The sequence below is a fragment of the Pelmatolapia mariae genome, linkage group LG7 (assembly GCF_036321145.2).
Source record: "Pelmatolapia mariae isolate MD_Pm_ZW linkage group LG7, Pm_UMD_F_2, whole genome shotgun sequence".
Classification (NCBI taxonomy): Eukaryota; Metazoa; Chordata; class Actinopteri; order Cichliformes; family Cichlidae; genus Pelmatolapia; species Pelmatolapia mariae.
The window spans coordinates 24,290,974-24,307,986 of NC_086233.1; the positions used below are offsets into that span (position 1 = coordinate 24,290,974).

General features: G+C 39.5%; 1 protein-coding gene across 2 annotated transcripts; it reads left to right on the plus strand.

The window, feature by feature from the left end:
• The first annotated feature begins 1,125 nt into the window (after nucleotides 1-1,125).
• sgsm1b (small G protein signaling modulator 1b) lies at nucleotides 1,126-16,915 on the plus strand. 2 transcript variants are annotated; one of them, XM_063478545.1, is made up of 25 exons: nucleotides 1,126-1,281; nucleotides 1,381-1,424; nucleotides 3,664-3,739; nucleotides 4,474-4,636; nucleotides 4,810-4,962; nucleotides 5,278-5,345; nucleotides 5,431-5,573; nucleotides 5,669-5,800; nucleotides 5,996-6,120; nucleotides 6,211-6,278; nucleotides 7,691-7,854; nucleotides 7,962-8,091; nucleotides 8,578-8,704; nucleotides 8,787-8,851; nucleotides 8,972-9,117; nucleotides 9,247-9,375; nucleotides 9,466-9,639; nucleotides 9,770-9,835; nucleotides 10,847-12,073; nucleotides 12,161-12,285; nucleotides 12,381-12,463; nucleotides 12,574-12,683; nucleotides 13,881-13,977; nucleotides 14,075-14,242; nucleotides 14,516-16,915. In XM_063478545.1, exons 1-25 carry the CDS (start codon nucleotides 1,275-1,277, stop codon nucleotides 14,602-14,604), a joined length of 3,879 nt encoding a protein of 1,292 aa, XP_063334615.1. In that variant the 5' UTR covers nucleotides 1,126-1,274; the 3' UTR covers nucleotides 14,605-16,915. The 2 variants fall into 2 exon arrangements, with proteins under 2 accessions (XP_063334615.1, XP_063334614.1); XM_063478544.1 differs by lacking the exon at nucleotides 1,126-1,281 and having other exon boundaries at nucleotides 1,362-1,424.
• Nucleotides 16,916-17,013: the final 98 nt, after the last annotated feature.

Sequence of the window (17,013 nt, forward strand, 5' to 3'; positions counted from 1 at the left end):
ACCTGACACAAGGAATGGACATCAGACCAGCTGGAATCTGTGCTTTGTCCTGATGAGTCCAAATGTGACATTGTATGTATACTGTGCTGTTCTGTTCTTGTGCTGCCTAAGATGTTTCCAAATCAGAAGCAGTACATGGCTGCTTGGTTTGTGTTTAGTGAGATCATGGTGTTGGTGGTGTGAACAATCACATGACTTAAGCCCCTTTGAGATAGGATGAGCTAGACTGCAGAGTGAAAAAAAAGAAGCCAGCTGGAACTCAACATATGTGAGAACTCCCAAAACTGCTGGGAAAACTCCACCTGACAGGCCCGTGGAAGAATGCCAACAGTGTGCACAGCTGTTATCAAAGCAAAAGGCACAAGCACCAAGATCCAAAAGTGGCCATCCACAAGCAGCATACTATTGGCCTTTTCATCTATCTATCTATCTATCTATCTATCTATCTATCTATCTATCTATCTATCTATCTATCTATCTATCTATCTATCTATCTATCTATCTATCTATCTATCTATCTATGGTGCTCAACCCAAAAATGCATTTACCTTTACAGTTATGGCACCATTTAGGGGGACATAATCAGACTTTCCATCCAAGAAATTAAAAAAAAACAAACAAACACAAATTTCCTTAATTTCCGTACTTTTTGTGCCATATATGTATTCTGTATTTGCATTTCTGTATTTCTATATTATGATCTAGAAAATGTTAACAACTCTTGGAGGTGTGATTTGTACTGCAAACCTATGCTAAAACGTCATCAAGAAATGATATGTAAGAACAAATAACGTTTAGCAAGTAAATATAATTAACACTGGAAACATTGTATTGTATATCATGGGATGGCACATTCTTATTGATCATTTTCTTGATCATTCTGTACAATGCAAGGGGAAAGAAAGGATTGAAAAGATACATTTGCCCACAACTCAGTCATTACCTCGTATGAATAATAATCAGCCAATGAACATTTTAGGAAAAGTTTCTTATTGTATTTTTTTACAGATACATTTTTGACTGTGAGTGCACCTTGCATTTTTCCCCTCGGGGGGGAGAGGAGACTGTGTCGTTGTGTACATTAAACGCACAGGGTACTGTGACTTTAAAGGGGTGGTGGTTCACGGTGAGGTAGCAGATAGGTTTGATGTAGTCGTTAAGAACACCTCGTACATCCCGGACTGACTCTCCCTGTAAAGCAGCCTTGCCTAAATCACCGTCAAGACAATCTCCAGAAAGCTGTGCGTGTCAGCCGCTGCACCCTGTCAGGAGCGATGGGAGGTACAGACGCCGCTATTTCCCTCTTTCGTGAGCGCATCACCATCAATTTCCAAAACAGCATCTGATCAGCATAACTCATTATGTTTTCTCCCGTGGCAGAGGCCGAGACGCGCCAGAAACTGCTGCGCAACGTGAAGAAGGAGGTTGGTGCATTTTATTTCATTTGCGCGCATCACATTTTATGTTTACGGGCGCTATATGCTCAGTGTGTGTGTGTGTGTGTGTGTGTGTGTGTGTGTGTGTGGTTATCGTTCATCAGGGCTGACTCCACCGTAGGCCTGTTTATGATAAAACTGACGGTTTATTTTACATAATGTGATTGGACGCAATTAGGCTGCCGGTGGGGCTGTGCAGAATACCGGTCTGTTTGTGAATGCTGGTGGACTGGCGTAAGATGGTGATGACGACGGTGGTGATGGTAATGATGACGATAATACTGATGATGTTGATGGTTTTATATCGTGGAAGAAACCCACCACAATCAGGAAGCCACGCACAGATTGTTTAAGCCTGTTTTCTGGCATATTCCTTTCAACCCACCACCCTGTTAGTCAGAATTTAAAGGTGTGACCCAAACATCTGCTTAATTTGGCGTTTTTAATAGGTGCTTTTGCAGTAGCTTCTCTTGCAGCCATAATATAGGGTATGACAGCATAAATATGTTTAAATGTATTTGCAAATCAGTCAGAGAAAGCAGCAGTGAGCACAATGCACCACCCTTATAAACTGGACAGTGACTCCACGATTCCTCATGCAGGCAAAGAAATATGAAGCTTTTACTCAGGCAGGGTACTTCTAGACCCACTCTGTGTGTGTTCTCCCCCTCACCTGTGACTCATTGCCTCTCAAAAACCTAAGGCACTGATACAGGATCCTGCAGTAAGGAGTGGCTTAGCTGTGATATATAAATCTAAGAAAAACAAAAACAAAACTGCATTTTAATGTTTCAATTTGCTTTATATAGATGGGTAATTAATACAAAGCGTGCCTTTCATGTTGTTTACTCATGTGAAGGAGAAGGACAGGACAGTCGTGAGGTCTGGTTGCAGCAGCAATAAATAACTCCTGAATTGTCAACATTCAGCAGAATTCCAGCACAATCATATTTAAGCATGGAAGTGATTTTCATCTTATTTCATGTGAGAATGTGTCTAGGGCACTGAGCATCAGTTTAAATTTAGTGCATTTTATTGTTTAATGATACGTTTCTTAGCAGCAGACGTGACTACTTTGTGGATCACGACCAAACAATAAACATTCAGAGAAAATGCCGCGCTCAAAAAGTGTATTCATGATCATGCTCATCTCAGTTTCTTTCTTTTCTTTTTTAACCTGAACATAATTGCAGCTATGACAACAAGCTTGTTCAAAAAGATGACATTTATTAAAGTGAAATGGAAAACAACACTGATTTTTTTTGTTCAAGGTCAGTATATAAGTGTTATTTGAACTGAAAACACAGTTTTACAGTAATGTCTGTGGCTTTGTCGAGCCTGACCAAACAACCCCAGATGATGTCACTGAAGCTTTTCTCTCATTTGGCTTGTAAATCACTGTTTATGACACAAACATAGCTTTAAGGTGTGGGTGTTTACTTTATACAGTGCTATTACTAGGTTGATTATTGGAAACATAATACAGGGAAGTTGGAAATTGATTCATACAATGGGGTAAAAATGTACGTTTTTTTATCTGCTGCTTTGATTGTAGCTATATTGTAAAAGTGTGCTTATTGCAAACTTTGCAGTTTGGTATAGTGTGTTAATAAATTGTTAGTGAATTTATTTACATATTTACGTATTATTTAGCTATATTTAGATTATTTAGACCGATTGGCGACCTGTCCAGGGTGTACAGGGTGCACAGAGCCTCTCAACCTACAACACATGAGACAGGCTACTTGCAATCCTTAATTGGATAAGCTAAAAAAAAAGTAGATGGATGGATGAATGTGTTTAGGAATGCAAGTAGAAAACATCAAGAAACATTTCCTTTTGGAATCACTAGAAAATGTAAACAAAAACTTGAAGGTTTTCTTTTACTGCTTACAATAAATCAGACAAATTGAGGAGATCAGAAATTGCATGTGCTTTACATTGCAAAATCATTTGAAGTTTGAAGTGCACGTTGGATGTTGTACAGCACTTGCAATGGCTTAATAAACTGCAGAAGATGAGGCTATAGTTTTGGTAGTTTTGGCAGCGTACATCAGCAGGAGGCTATAACCTGCTTGTAGGAAATGTCTTATGTTGCCATACTGCTGCTTCATCATTACTTTTTCTAACATCACTCGTTTCTGTGCTTCTTGTTTTGTCTTTATCACCTTATGTAACTGTGTCAGACTGATTAAGACGTATCTGATGGTGAACTTCTCTCCTTTAGGTGAAACAAATTATGGAGGAGGCAGTAACGAGGAAATTTGTGCATGCAGACAGCAGCCATATTATATCCTTCTGTGGTAAATGTTTTTCTACCGTCTGCTTTTATTAGATATTTTATTACAATCCATTACTCAGTTATTATTGCCGATGACATGAACAATGTCTTTTCTTTTAGCTATAATCTTTACCTCCAACTAAAAAAGGTATTATAGGTTTTCTGTATTGTATCTAATCTAATAAAAGACATTCAGTTTTAAATAGTACAGTACCGTCCGCCACATCCATACTGACATTTACAGTACAGAATGACGGCTGACTTCACTTTTTGTCAAGCCATATCACCTCCTACGAGTTCATTCTCACAGTGCCCAAAGGTCCTGTGCAGTCTGTTCCTAATGATTTCTTTTCATTAGTCACATCTATTTATATTCAATAAAGTAGAAGGATGAACCTTCAAAGGTGTTGATACTAACAAGGAGTGAGGCGTATATGATTCTCAACACTTATATCCTAGCAACTGTAGGCAGTGTTGACTTCAGCCTATTTCTCCTTGAGCTACCTGTGCTTGCTTTTCGCCTGTTTCTGTAAAAGAAACATGACACTGAGGCCTCTAACAAAAGGGAGTTGTACTGTGCTTTTTAGAGAAAAATAAAGCTTTAGGCCAAATACAAACATGTCCGCTTCAAATCCATAAAAGATGGATTAGATTAAGTTGAAATAAAAAATGTATATATTTATATACCTATATGTTTTATATAAATACAAATCAAATATTTGCTAAGTCTCTGCATGTTTATGTGTGTTTGTATAGCTGTAGTGGAGGCGTGTGTGCTTCATGGATTGAAACGTAGGATTGCAGGCCTGCTGTGCAGTAATAAGGTTGCGGCACTCTTTATGAAGGTGGCAAAAAGCTTTTCCCCTGCTGCGGAGCTCTGTCACAAGGTCCAGGAGCTGGAACAGCTCATTGAAAACAGGTGAAACTTTTATCTGTGGGAGACCACAGACTCTTTCTTATAGTTATTTTCATATATATCGATATATAAACTCTTATATAAACTCTTTTGTGCTATTTTTCATTCCTGTTTCATCCTGTTACATTTTAAGAGCCTATGCAGACATCGTCTGTAAATTTCTTCTTTTGCTTTAGCAAGCAGAACAATTCCTCACTGAGTACTGACCGCAGTCGGCAGTCCAAGTTGGCTAACCTTCCTCCTCAAGCGCTGAAACACCTGTGGATTCGAACTGCCCTGATGGAAAAGCTCCTAGATAAGATTGTCCTGTACTTGGTAGAAAACAGCAGGTAGGATTATCTATATATTTTTTTAATCCTTTTGAGGCTTTGGAATGTCTTTTCTTTTCAATGCCACAATTTTGTTTTTTGCCATAGGCAGCTGATTTCTATGTATCGTAACTACCAAAGTTTTCAGGCTTCTTTCTCTCATGTGTTCTAATTTGTACCCTCTCTATGGTAATATTAATACATTATCTGTTTGCACAGAAGTCATTGAGAGCTGTGGTATGCAATGAGTAACATGGGGATGAATTAAAAAACAGTCTTGGTGTTAACGCTATGGTCTTTCCGCGTGTATACTTGTGTTATTATTGTGTGCTTCAGTTCATTCTATGACAAAGAAGCCATGCTGATGGATCCTGTGGATGGACCGATTCTTGCATCCCTATTGGGTACTTTTTTTTTTTAACTGTGCTGTCAGTTTATATAGCTACTTATTCGGATCTCTACTTTAAGCCCATTAACCTTGTTTTACAGTTGGCCCCTGTGCTTTGGAGTACACCAAGGTTAAGACTGCAGACCATTTCTGGACTGATCCATCTGCAGATGAGCTTGTACAGAGGCATCGTATTCACAGCGGTCACTGTCGGCAGGATTCCCCCTCCAGAAGACCTGCCTTGGTTAGACAGTCAATAAATTGAATGTTTCCTTGTAAAAACAACCAGCAGTAGGCTGTATGCGATTGTTTTTTTTTTCTTCTCTTAATCCCTAACAGATCCAGAAGAGACAGTCCAGTGGTAGCATGGATGATCGCCCTCTTATGTGGGTGAGGGAATATGTTGAATCACTTCACCAAAACTCCAGAGCCACACTTCTGTTTGGGAAGAACAATGTCCTGGTCCAGCCGGTATGGATTTTCCTGTCCTTTTCAAAACAACCATACAAAACTAGTTCTCATTTTAAGAGAGAGAAAATATTAAGAGAAGCTTGCTTACTCTGTGGGAAACGTGATGCCTCCTGTTAATTTGTTTATATGTAACTGATCTGAATACTACAGCACTAACACATGTGGGGATTTGTTCATTTTGTTTTGTGTGTACAGAGAGATGACATGGAGGCCATTCCAGGCTACCTTTCTCTACATCAAACTGCAGACCTCATGACCCTGAAGTGGACACCAAATCAACTGATGAATGGCAATGTTGGGGAGCTGGACTCTGAAAAAAGGTCAGAAAAAAAGAGCCCAATCTACTGACACTTAAATATTGTGTTTACAAAGTTTATTCACTGACCAATATCCATTTGTGTTTCTCTCAGTGTTTACTGGGATTATGCTATGACAATTCGTTTGGAGGAGATTGTGTATCTCCACTGTCATCAGCAAGGTAACTCACCTGTTAAAGTACTGGATGCAATGCAAAGTTGTGCCATTTAAAAATTAAACTTAGCCTGTTTCCCCTTCAAAGTTGTCACCTTATGCAGCATTGCAGTGCAGCCCCTTGTTTTAGATTCTTCCCTGGAAGCCATGTTTGATCTTTTCCAGTGTGTCAAAATATAATTAGAATTTAATTTAGGGGGAAAGCACAAAGTTGCAGGGAATTCAGTGAGAAACCCAGTTAGAAGGGCATGTAGTAGGTGACATTTGTGTTGCAAAAAAACTTTGCGCAAGATGCGCTATGGTATGCTGGCAGGCTGAATGTTGTCCTTCAGATTGTACGATAAAACTGTAATGACAGTATGATCCTCGGGGAGGAGATTGTTATGGTTCACAACCCTGTGAATGTCTAAAAAAATACCAAGCATGCTCGCGGTCACACTTCTGACCTAATGTACCACTGATGGGGCTTAAACACTGTGGGCTCTTCAAGCAAAAACTGCTGGTTTGTATTTGGAGACTCATATCTCCTCTTCAGTGATCAGTAATACATAAATGGCTGATGAGTTTGTCACAGAAGGGGATTTTGTTTTCATTTTGCACACATTTGAGGCCCAGAGTAAAATAGCAGATGCATAAATGCACACAATCAGAACAAGACCATATCGTGTCATATCGCCTCAATAGAGCAGTAGAGCTCTACTTATAGTAGAATAGGAGGCAGAGCCTTCAGCTTTCAGGCTGCTCTTCTGTGGAACCAACTCCCAGTTTGGATTTGGGAGACAGACACCCTCTCTAATTTTTAGATTAGGTTTAAACCTAATGCTTTTTGATAAAGCATGTAGTGAGGGCTGGATCAGGTGACTCTAAATCCTCCCTTAGTTGCACTCCAATGAGTCTGGGCTGCTGGGAATTCCCATGATACACTCATTTTATTTGACTCAGTATGTGTTTATACACCACTCTGAGTTTAATCATTAGTTATTATTCACCTCTGGCTCTCTTTCACTGTGTTTTTTGTCCTGTCTTTCTCCCATCACCCCCACAGCAGATGGCTGCCCCCTCCCTGAGTCTGGTTCTGCCTGAGCTTTCTTCCTGTTGAAAGGGAGTTGTTCCTTCCCACTGTTGCTCAAAAGGGGTTGGCTGATTGTTAGGGCTTTCTCTGTCATATTGTATGGTCTATACCGTACAATAATGTGCCTTGAGGTGACTGCTGTAGTGATTTGTTGCTATATAAATAAAATGGAATACAATTCAAAAACTTGGAGCGCTCTCAAAAACCCCAGCTGTGCTAGCACTGGTCCAGAGGCGCACTGAGTGAAAATCGGCAAAAATTGAAATCAGATATAGTTTTTAATTTCCCAAATAAAGTCACATGAGTTTCACGAGTTATTTATCTTTTCTCCGTGTGGGTACCTCCAGTGAACAGTGGAGGCACAGTCGTTTTGGTGAGCCAGGATGGGATCCAGAGGCCTCCTCTACACTTTCCTAAAGGAGGCCATTTGCTCCAGTTTCTCACATGCTTAGAGACTGGCCTGCTACCTCATGGGCAGCTAGACCCGCCACTCTGGAATCAGAGAGGGAAGGTAAATGGGACACCTCTGCTCAAATAATTTTTCAACATTTCATGCAACAATATTTACTTTACCAATTTTTATGATATATTTTCTTCATATACTATTTCCATTTGTAGGGAAAGGTTTTCCCCAAACTGCGAAAGAGAAGTCCACATGGTTCATGTGATTCTGTATCAGATAAGGAAGACGATGAAGCAACCGATTATGTGTTTCGGATCCTCTTTCCTGGCAATCAGATGGAGTTCAGTTAGTGCCTTTAATCTTTCTATTCTGCCTCCCTGAGATAATGCAATACAGAATCATCAAAGATTATATCTATAACTGTTCTAATTACTTTATATGTCATTTGACTTCAAACAGTTCACTTTAGATGAATCTGATGTTTCCCCCAGGCATATATTCAGTGTTGGTCTTTGTAATTAAGTCCTTTCTAATGTGAAACTGTTACAGCCATAATATTTTTCCTCCTTGTTTAGTGTCCATGTCTCCATTTCACATTAAAGTCCCATTGACAATAAGGAGTCTTTGCATGGGCATAAAGTAATTTGTTTGCCACATCTGCGTCTCCATCCTCTCTCTTGGTTTGTTTGTTTTTCACCATGTATTATCAGTTCTTATCATTTTCAGAAATTCATCTTAATATCCAAATCAGTTAGGGCTGCTCCTGGTTTTGCTTGCTTAATTGATTGTGATAATAGGAACAGTAGTAGTAAGAGCCGCTTTGCTGTGCAGTGGCCCCAGAGCTGATGGATCAGGGTGTTAATATGTGGCAACCAGCCCCCAGAAAGTCCTCCTGCTCCTCCTGCTCACAGAATGGCTCATCTGATGGCTCTCTGCCTAATGGCTGTAACCAAGAAAGGTAAGTATTTCCAATGGTCAGGCTGAAATCACCGTTCTGATTATTCCACCTGACAAAGTTTGAAATATTCTCACTTTACCAGGGCTCCCTTAAAGCTCCTTTGCGACACCATGAAATACCAGATAATCTCCCGTGCGTTCTATGGCTGTGAGTATAATCACGTCTTCTTTGTGTTTGCAATTTAGGAATCACTCTGGTTGGGTTGTTCACCAGATCAATAATTCATTACAGTGGTTGAAAATGAGAAGCCTTATCTCTCCCCTCTAGGGCTTGCATACTGTCGTCATCTGTCCACAGTCCGCACCCACCTCTCCGCATTGGTCAACACCACGATTGTTGACCCCGGCGTACCCTGTGATGCTCGAGGAGGCCTCTCTGTGGAGGTCTGGAGCAACTTCCTCAAAGACAGCTCTGTAAGATTTATACATAAACACCAAGCCATCACACAACGCCTAGTTGTCATTTGTTCCTGTGTGAAATGCCTCCTTTCATTAATGAGCGATTTCAGTCTGACATGACAGTAAAAATACTTCCCTTTTCAGGCCTATGAGGAAAAGGAGATACACAGACTGGTGTATTTTGGTGGGGTGGCCCCTTCACTCCGTAAAGAAGTCTGGCCCTTCCTGTTAGGGCATTATAAGTTCAGCATGAGTGAGAAATGCCGGCGGGAGGTATTACTTATGTGCTTTCAAAGTATAAAGATATATTCTCATGCCCCAATCTATTCTTTGCCAGCTATTTACACATGCTTATTGCTTCAGATTGATGAGCAAATGCGGTGCATGTACGAGCAGACTATGAAGGAGTGGCAGGGTTGCGAGGCCATTGTCCGTCAGAGGGAGAGAGAGAAACACGCCGAGGCACTCGCCCGATGCTCATCCGGAGCCAGCGTGGAAAGGGGACCCGTGCAGCGGGACTCCACCATCAGTACAGATGCAAGTTTGAACAAACAAAAAAATCCACATTATGTAACACCTACCACCTACTATTTCAAGAGTTGTGAGAAAATAACTTGGCTAACAGTTCTGCTGTTTTTGTCTCATGTGATACTCTGTCTCACTCCAGTCTTCTCTAAGTAGCAACTCAGATCAACAAAATACTCACTCACAGAGCGACTCCAGCAGTGCACAGGTAGTCCCTCTCTCATCATCATCTCCATAGCAATGATTTCTGATACGACACCATACCGGGTTTCATTTTTTCCCAAGCATTAGCCCACTTACTACAACTTATATATGATTTGCTGTTGTATTCTTGCTTTCCAAAGCATACCTTGTGAATCGCTGAAAGTAACGGCAGCGAAGCTGTTTTTGAGCAGGATTGCCATTTGGTTTAAGGTATTTGAGGATAAATTGAAGTAAAAGGAATTAAGTTTTTCAAAAGATAATAAGTTAATGGCTCTATATTAAAGGCATGGATGTCTGTATCAAGTTTCATGGCAGTCCATCAGACGGTTGCTAAAACAATGTCACAGTAACAAGAAAAAACTGGGGGGATAAGTCATTAGGTTTCATCATGTAGGCGATAGTGTTAGTAAGATATTTCAGTCAGGGATAAAATAGTTAACCATCTGGCAGACTGACTTAGTGGCACTGTGCTATGTAGAGAAAAAAGCTTGCTCTTTTATCAACAGAGTGTCCTTCATTTCATTTAAAGGAGGCAGGAATTCAAGTTTATAATGCAACATAAAAAAAGATTATTGTAATTGCTGTACATATGTAAGGATGCTCAAAGGATTAGAAATCACTACATGTCGTTGTGGTGTAATAAAACATTGTTAGCAATAATGTCAAGTGTTTGTAATTTACATACTACTTTATAAAAAGCCTTTATTGATAGTTTAGAAATCACTTACCACTCGTTTAAATGATAAAGACTAGTCAAAGGGATTTCCTACAGCCTGAGAGCCCATAATTTGTTACCATTAGTGGTTTATAATGGATCTATAATGCATTAGAGATTTATTGACCATTAATGAAGCTTTCAGTTCATGCTTTTTAAAGTGTGCCTTATCATAGAGTGGGATTTTTATTTACAGTTTATAAACTAACACATGGGAAACCACTGTTGTGCTCTTAAAAACACTCAATCTCAATAGTACTCGCTTACAATTTATCACATGTTCAATACTTTGGCTTCCAGGTATTTGAATCGGTCGACACAGTGGATCAGGCTGAGAGTGAGTCCAGAGCTGAAGAAGAAGCACAGCACAGAGGTGCAGGCAAGGCCATCGGAAATGGAACCACAGACAAGCCACAACTTCCCTCCTCCGACCCGACCTCCAACGATCTGTCAAACCAACGTCCAGATTCAGACAACCGTCATCCTGTAACTGAGTCTGCTGTTTCTCAGCAAACAGCAGAAAACTTAGAAGTCTGCAGTGAGGAACCTACAGCTGAGTCACAGCCTGTAAAGATTCAGCTCACAACATGTGAATCAGGAGGGGAGGATGTAAAGGACCCTGCAGCTGAGAGTGAGGCTGATGCACGAAAGAGGGAGACGGTTTTAGAAAGCATAGTGGTTCAGGAGACAAAGAAGAAATCTGAAGCTGAGCAAAAAGCTGAAGTAGAGGAAAAAGATCAAACGAAGCACAGGCTGTCAGGAGCTTCAAAAGCCACTGACACAGATATTAATTTGAAAGAGAATACTAATGTTCTAAAGCTGGAAACAGAGATTCATAATGAATATTTCCAAGCACCTCCGCTTGGGCAGACTTTAAGTCTTCAGCCAAACAAGAGCAAAAGTCTGGAAGTGGAGTCATCTTGTCTGCCTGCAGCAGAAAAAGATGCAAATCCGCTAAATGAAAAAAAGCCAGAGATTTCTAAGGAACATGAAATCCCATTAAAAGTGATCAAGGCCTCAAACACAGACGCAGAAACAAAGGATGTCGAAGCAGCCGTCTGCGACTTTGTTGAAACCAAAAAAGCTACAGAGATTTCATTCGAGAAACCTGGTTCAAATTCTCCAGTCAGACAAGTGCTGAATGCTCTTCAATCAGCATCGCTTTCATTGTCGTCTCAGTCCCGGCAGTCTCCAGACACAGCCGATTCGGATGACTCTCCTTCTGCGCTGGAAATGGAGGACATTCCTGCAGGGATAACATACGTGACCTCAGAGGACATCAAAACCAGGCCTTTGGCAGGGCTTGCTGCACCCCCTGTCTCCCTGGCACAAAGAGAGAAAATGGCATCTGAGGATCTTGCCCTAGATCACCATCTGGACACAGCTTGTAATACCAGTCCTGAGGGCACAGATCTGGGCCTTTCAGAAGAGGAGCCCGAGATAGAAAATGTGCTCACTGAACCAGAATCTGCAGAGGTGGGAGGAGTCACCAAATATGATGAGTCCTCAGAGGAGCAAACCTATTCTGTAAGTGTTACACACGGCAAACAGAACTTCAAAGGAAGTCTTTTAATCGTTATCATACAGTAACTGACTTTACTTTTATTCCTGAAGCAAGAAACAATGGATATGTACTTGATCAATTTGCATCGTATTGACAAAGATGTCAGACGTTGTGATAGAACGTATTGGTACTTCACCACTGAGAATCTGGAGAAGCTGCGTAACATAATGTGCAGGTAAATGGATAATCTATATCCAATAATCTATATATGAGGTTTATTTTAATGCACAAGGTTGAAACGCAAAAATAAAAATCTATTTCTCTTTGCAGTTACGTCTGGCAGCATCTGGATATCGGTTATGTGCAGGGCATGTGTGATCTGCTCGCTCCTCTGTTAGTTATCCTGGATGATGGTCGGTAAAACCTTTTAAGTGCAATTTTTTTTTTTACCAATATGGGTTTTGCAGAGCTTCACATAATTTACTAGATGAACAATTCGTTAAATGTGTTTGGGGCTCTCCAGAGATCATGGCGTTCAGCTGCTTCACTGAACTGATGAAGAGGATGAACCAGAATTTTCCTCACGGGGGTGCCATGGACTCTCACTTTGCCAATATGCGCTCACTTATCCAGGTAAGTGCATATTTTTCCATACATACAATCATATAAACATTTTATAAACAGTGTAATTTTGCTGAATGGTTAAGCCTACTAAGAAGAGTTACAGCTTGCTGCTGATACTTAAATGTAGGCACACAAGAAGAGGTTTTCCTCACTGTCAGAGAGTAGAATAATTCTGTATACATCCTACATACATACTTTAAGGCTATAACATCTACATCGGTCCACCTACGTCTACAAGCAGGCCAATAGATTTTATACAATACACAATCACTGTTGATTTTTCAAATCAATTGGCTAAATCTGATCACAGAGTGTGGCCGTGTACTGCTACTTCCATCAGCAGTCACATTATCAGTAAACACTTTTTGCATAAGCGTAACCAGCCTTGATTTACAGCCTCTGTATTTAGATTCAGTGTCTTTTGATTGCAAAGTGTTTTTGTCTCATGCTTTCAGTCATATGTTTTTGTTTAACTTCAAATACATTGCTGTAAGATGAATAGGTTAAATTATAAGTTGTGTCATTGTCCATATACTCATTGACACTGTGTGTTTTAATTTAATTATGTTATAGTTTTGGAACCTCGGATCACAGGATTTGCAGATATGAAAAAGGCTTGTTTGATTTCTAACCTATTGTATCTGTTATGAGCTATGGTGAAAATACCAATATGCTTAAAACACATTTTCCATATTAATTAATTTACCAAATATGTTTATTTCATACAGTATAGTAAAATAGAAATTAATACACATGATATATGGGTTGTAATACTGTCTTATTATGCAGTAAAATGTTTGTGTTCCCTTGTCTGTAGTGAATATAAATTGTATTTATTTCTTTACTTATTATATTGTTGTGCAGTGTATTTAATGTAACTTCTGCTGCCCCTTGGATAGGTCTCTCTTGAAAAACACATTTTGATCGAAATGAGACTTTAACCTGGATAAAAACAGGATGATAATTATAACTACTTTTATATATTTCAGTATTGTTTCCCAGCACTGCACCACTTAGTTAGACTACCCACAATATAAGTGATTTCTCTGTTCCTCTAGATTACCCAGTTATTTCTTTGTTCCTTATTGCCGTATTTTATTACAGCAGCAGGAATCCAGTAGTGTAGTATGGGCTGAATTATAACAACCAATGAATGCATACAGGTGTAGGATAATGATAACATTATATTGTTCTTACATATGACAGATCCTGGACTCTGAGCTGTTTGAACTGATGCAACAGAATGGAGACTATACCCACTTCTACTTCTGTTATCGCTGGTTTCTTCTTGACTTCAAGAGAGGTGATACGAAACGCAGGCCTCTTATTGTTTGCTTGAATCGACCGTGACTTTCTCGTGACAGCAAATATAATCTGATTTGTCGGTCTTTTCCGAACAGAAATGGTCTACGATGATGTGTTCTCTGTGTGGGAAACCATCTGGGCAGCCAAGCACACCTCCTCTGAGCACTTTGTGCTCTTCATTGCTCTGGCACTTGTGGAGATGTATCGAGACATCATCCTGGAAAATAACATGGACTTTACAGACATCATCAAGTTCTTTAATGGTAAGAAATAAAGTGAAAAGCGAGTGAAGAAATGCTAAAGGGAAAACAATCAAGTTTACCAGTATTCACTTGTAATCAATGTTACATTAAAATAACTAAGCAGCTGGTTACAGCGAAGTGCAGAGATTTCTATAAAAATGTTTTTTATTTTGTGACTTTTATTGTGAAATATCAGTATTTACTGAATATTAAAGGAACGCAAAATCCTTAAATATTATCAGTGTTCCTAATTGTATCTGTAAATTTTTTTTAAATATATTTTTTTCTTCTCAGAAATGGCCGAGAGACACAACGTCCCCCAGGTCTTGATGATGGCCCGAGACTTGGTCCACAAAGTGCAGACGCTCATAGAAAACAAGTGATGCAGGATGCTGCTGGTTAACACCCACAATTCTTTTGTGCTAACCTGTCTCAGAGATAACAACCGAACCATGTTATTGTCGTATATTCCACAGAAAAGGAAATGATGTAAATGAAAAGCGCCGACAAGATAACCGATCATTAAAGCTGCTTGTTATTCAAAGGTAGTTGTAAAACAACTTCTCACCACTTGCTCCTCTCTGTTTTTGGGAGATGCAGTTATTGCCAGTAAAGTTATTTTTAAAAGTGTTTTTGGTCACTTAGTGAATGTACCCTTGTTGAAACTGCTTCAGGATGTTGTTTATTTTGCCTTAAAATTTGCTATTTTTTCAGGGATACAGCAACCAAATTCTTCACTGCATCGATATTCTCCCTAATGCGTTAGGTTAAGTTATGCATCTTGTATACACTTAAATATATTTTCAGTATTGTCATTTACTTAGCTGAAATTGTAGCTGCCATGGTTAAACATTTTGTGATACACTTGAATAGTTTTTTTCAGTGATGTACCTGGCGTCATGGGATGATTTGCAAACGTTGCAGGGTTCTACCGGCTGGCTTATCTGATGTTAAATAGGTGTGTGCCTCTGATGCACACAAGATTGCAGGATATGCAGACCTGGATTCTGTGTAGCACCTCGTAATTGCACATAGTTTCCATATACTGTATCACAATTTCCTCTTTCAGCTGGTCACGCTCTCATATTCTCCTCTCCTGTCTCCCACCTCCTCTATGCATTAGTTAAGATGATTTAACTGTTGTCTCTTATCTCAGTTAGTATTCCTCCTGCATGCTGTCATAGAAAACCTCCTTCTTCTTCCCTTAAACTACACAGTGCTGCTCAGGCTGAACACGTCAGCTATCGTTTTCATAAAATCAGAGGATAAAGACTGGTTAAAGGGATTTCCCACAGTCAGAGGTTTCTTCCTGTTAAAAGGGAGTTTTTCCCTCTCACTGTCTTTCTTTAATTTACCATGTAAAGTACCTTGAGGCAACTGCTGTTGTGATTTGGCGCTATATGAATTGAATTGAAATGAATTGAATTGAAAGCAGCACAGCTTTACCAGATTTAGCTTCCATGCAATATAGAGAATTGTGGTCGTAATTTTTCTGCTGGTGGTTATTTCAAAGAGGTAGTTAGCTGGTGGCAGTTTGTGCTTCCTTCACACGCTGCACTTCCCTTTTTCACTTTCAGAGTTAAACTCCGTCTTGCCCTGATGAACTTGGTTGCCATGGCTTTAAAGCGCGCCAAATTGTTTCTGTATGCCAAAAACCCCCAAAGGCAGCGAATAGTTTAATATTTCCCGGGCATTTCTCTTCACTATTATCACTATTTCACTGCTGCTCAGAATGTCAGAGCTCTAACTTCAGCTATGAGGAAAGTGTGATCTTGATGATGAGCTTTTTACTTTTAAAGGAATGGTAGCTGGCCAGTGGTATGTAGCCATGTAGATAATGATGATTTTGTCAGTTCATTTTTTTGCTGCAGTCATAGTGGATTTCATTTGTTTAGCCTTAAGACGAGAAATGACTTAAGAGCTCGGGAGTAAACGTGTAAAGGTGAATATCTTAAAATCTCGGCAGATAAACACAAGATACTCTATATAGCTCGATACCAAGAGAGGCAAGTCAGAAAATATGATTTATTGGTGCCACTTACAGTTACAAAATAGCCAAAACACACACGTCTGTTTCACTGTGGCTTAAATTCCAGTGTTTTAATATCACTGCTAATGTGTCTACATATGATCTTGCCTGAGTATTGCTGTTTGTGTATTGCTGTTTGTTGTCAGAAGATTTACAGTATACAATGTGTTAAGAAGAAACTGACTTACTGTACAAAAAAAAAAAAAACTAAGCTAGTACTTATTTATTAAATGCAATACAATGTCTGTATATGGGCCTGGTCTGATTATAATGAAACAAAAGCTAAAAGTATGCCAATGGAAATAAATATATTTTTATTTTTTCTGTCCTCTAAAATGGTCACTGAGTATACTTAATTTATTGTGTATTAAAAATCTTATATTTTGCATTTAAGGTGCCCTGCGTGTTCTTTCTGGTTAAAAGAGATCCGCTTTGATCTTCAAATTATCTCGTGTAAAATTGTTTGTAATAATAACCACTTTAGATCGTATTTTTGATCCTGATTCTTTGTTCTGGTGCCTTATTTGCGTGTCTGAAATAGGGTCAGTTTGTTTCAAATCTGCCTAAAAACAACACCCAGATGCTTACAGGTAGTAGGCATACCGTCAGGGGTCTAGTGGAGTACACAACTCAACAAGCCGTCAGCAAAAGGGGGGCCGACTGATCAGTGTATCTATTGATTGTAGATCTTGACAATGCCACGCCTGCCTTGCCATGAATTTTCTTGACTTATTTAAATGTTGTTTTTCTCATCTAGGGAAAT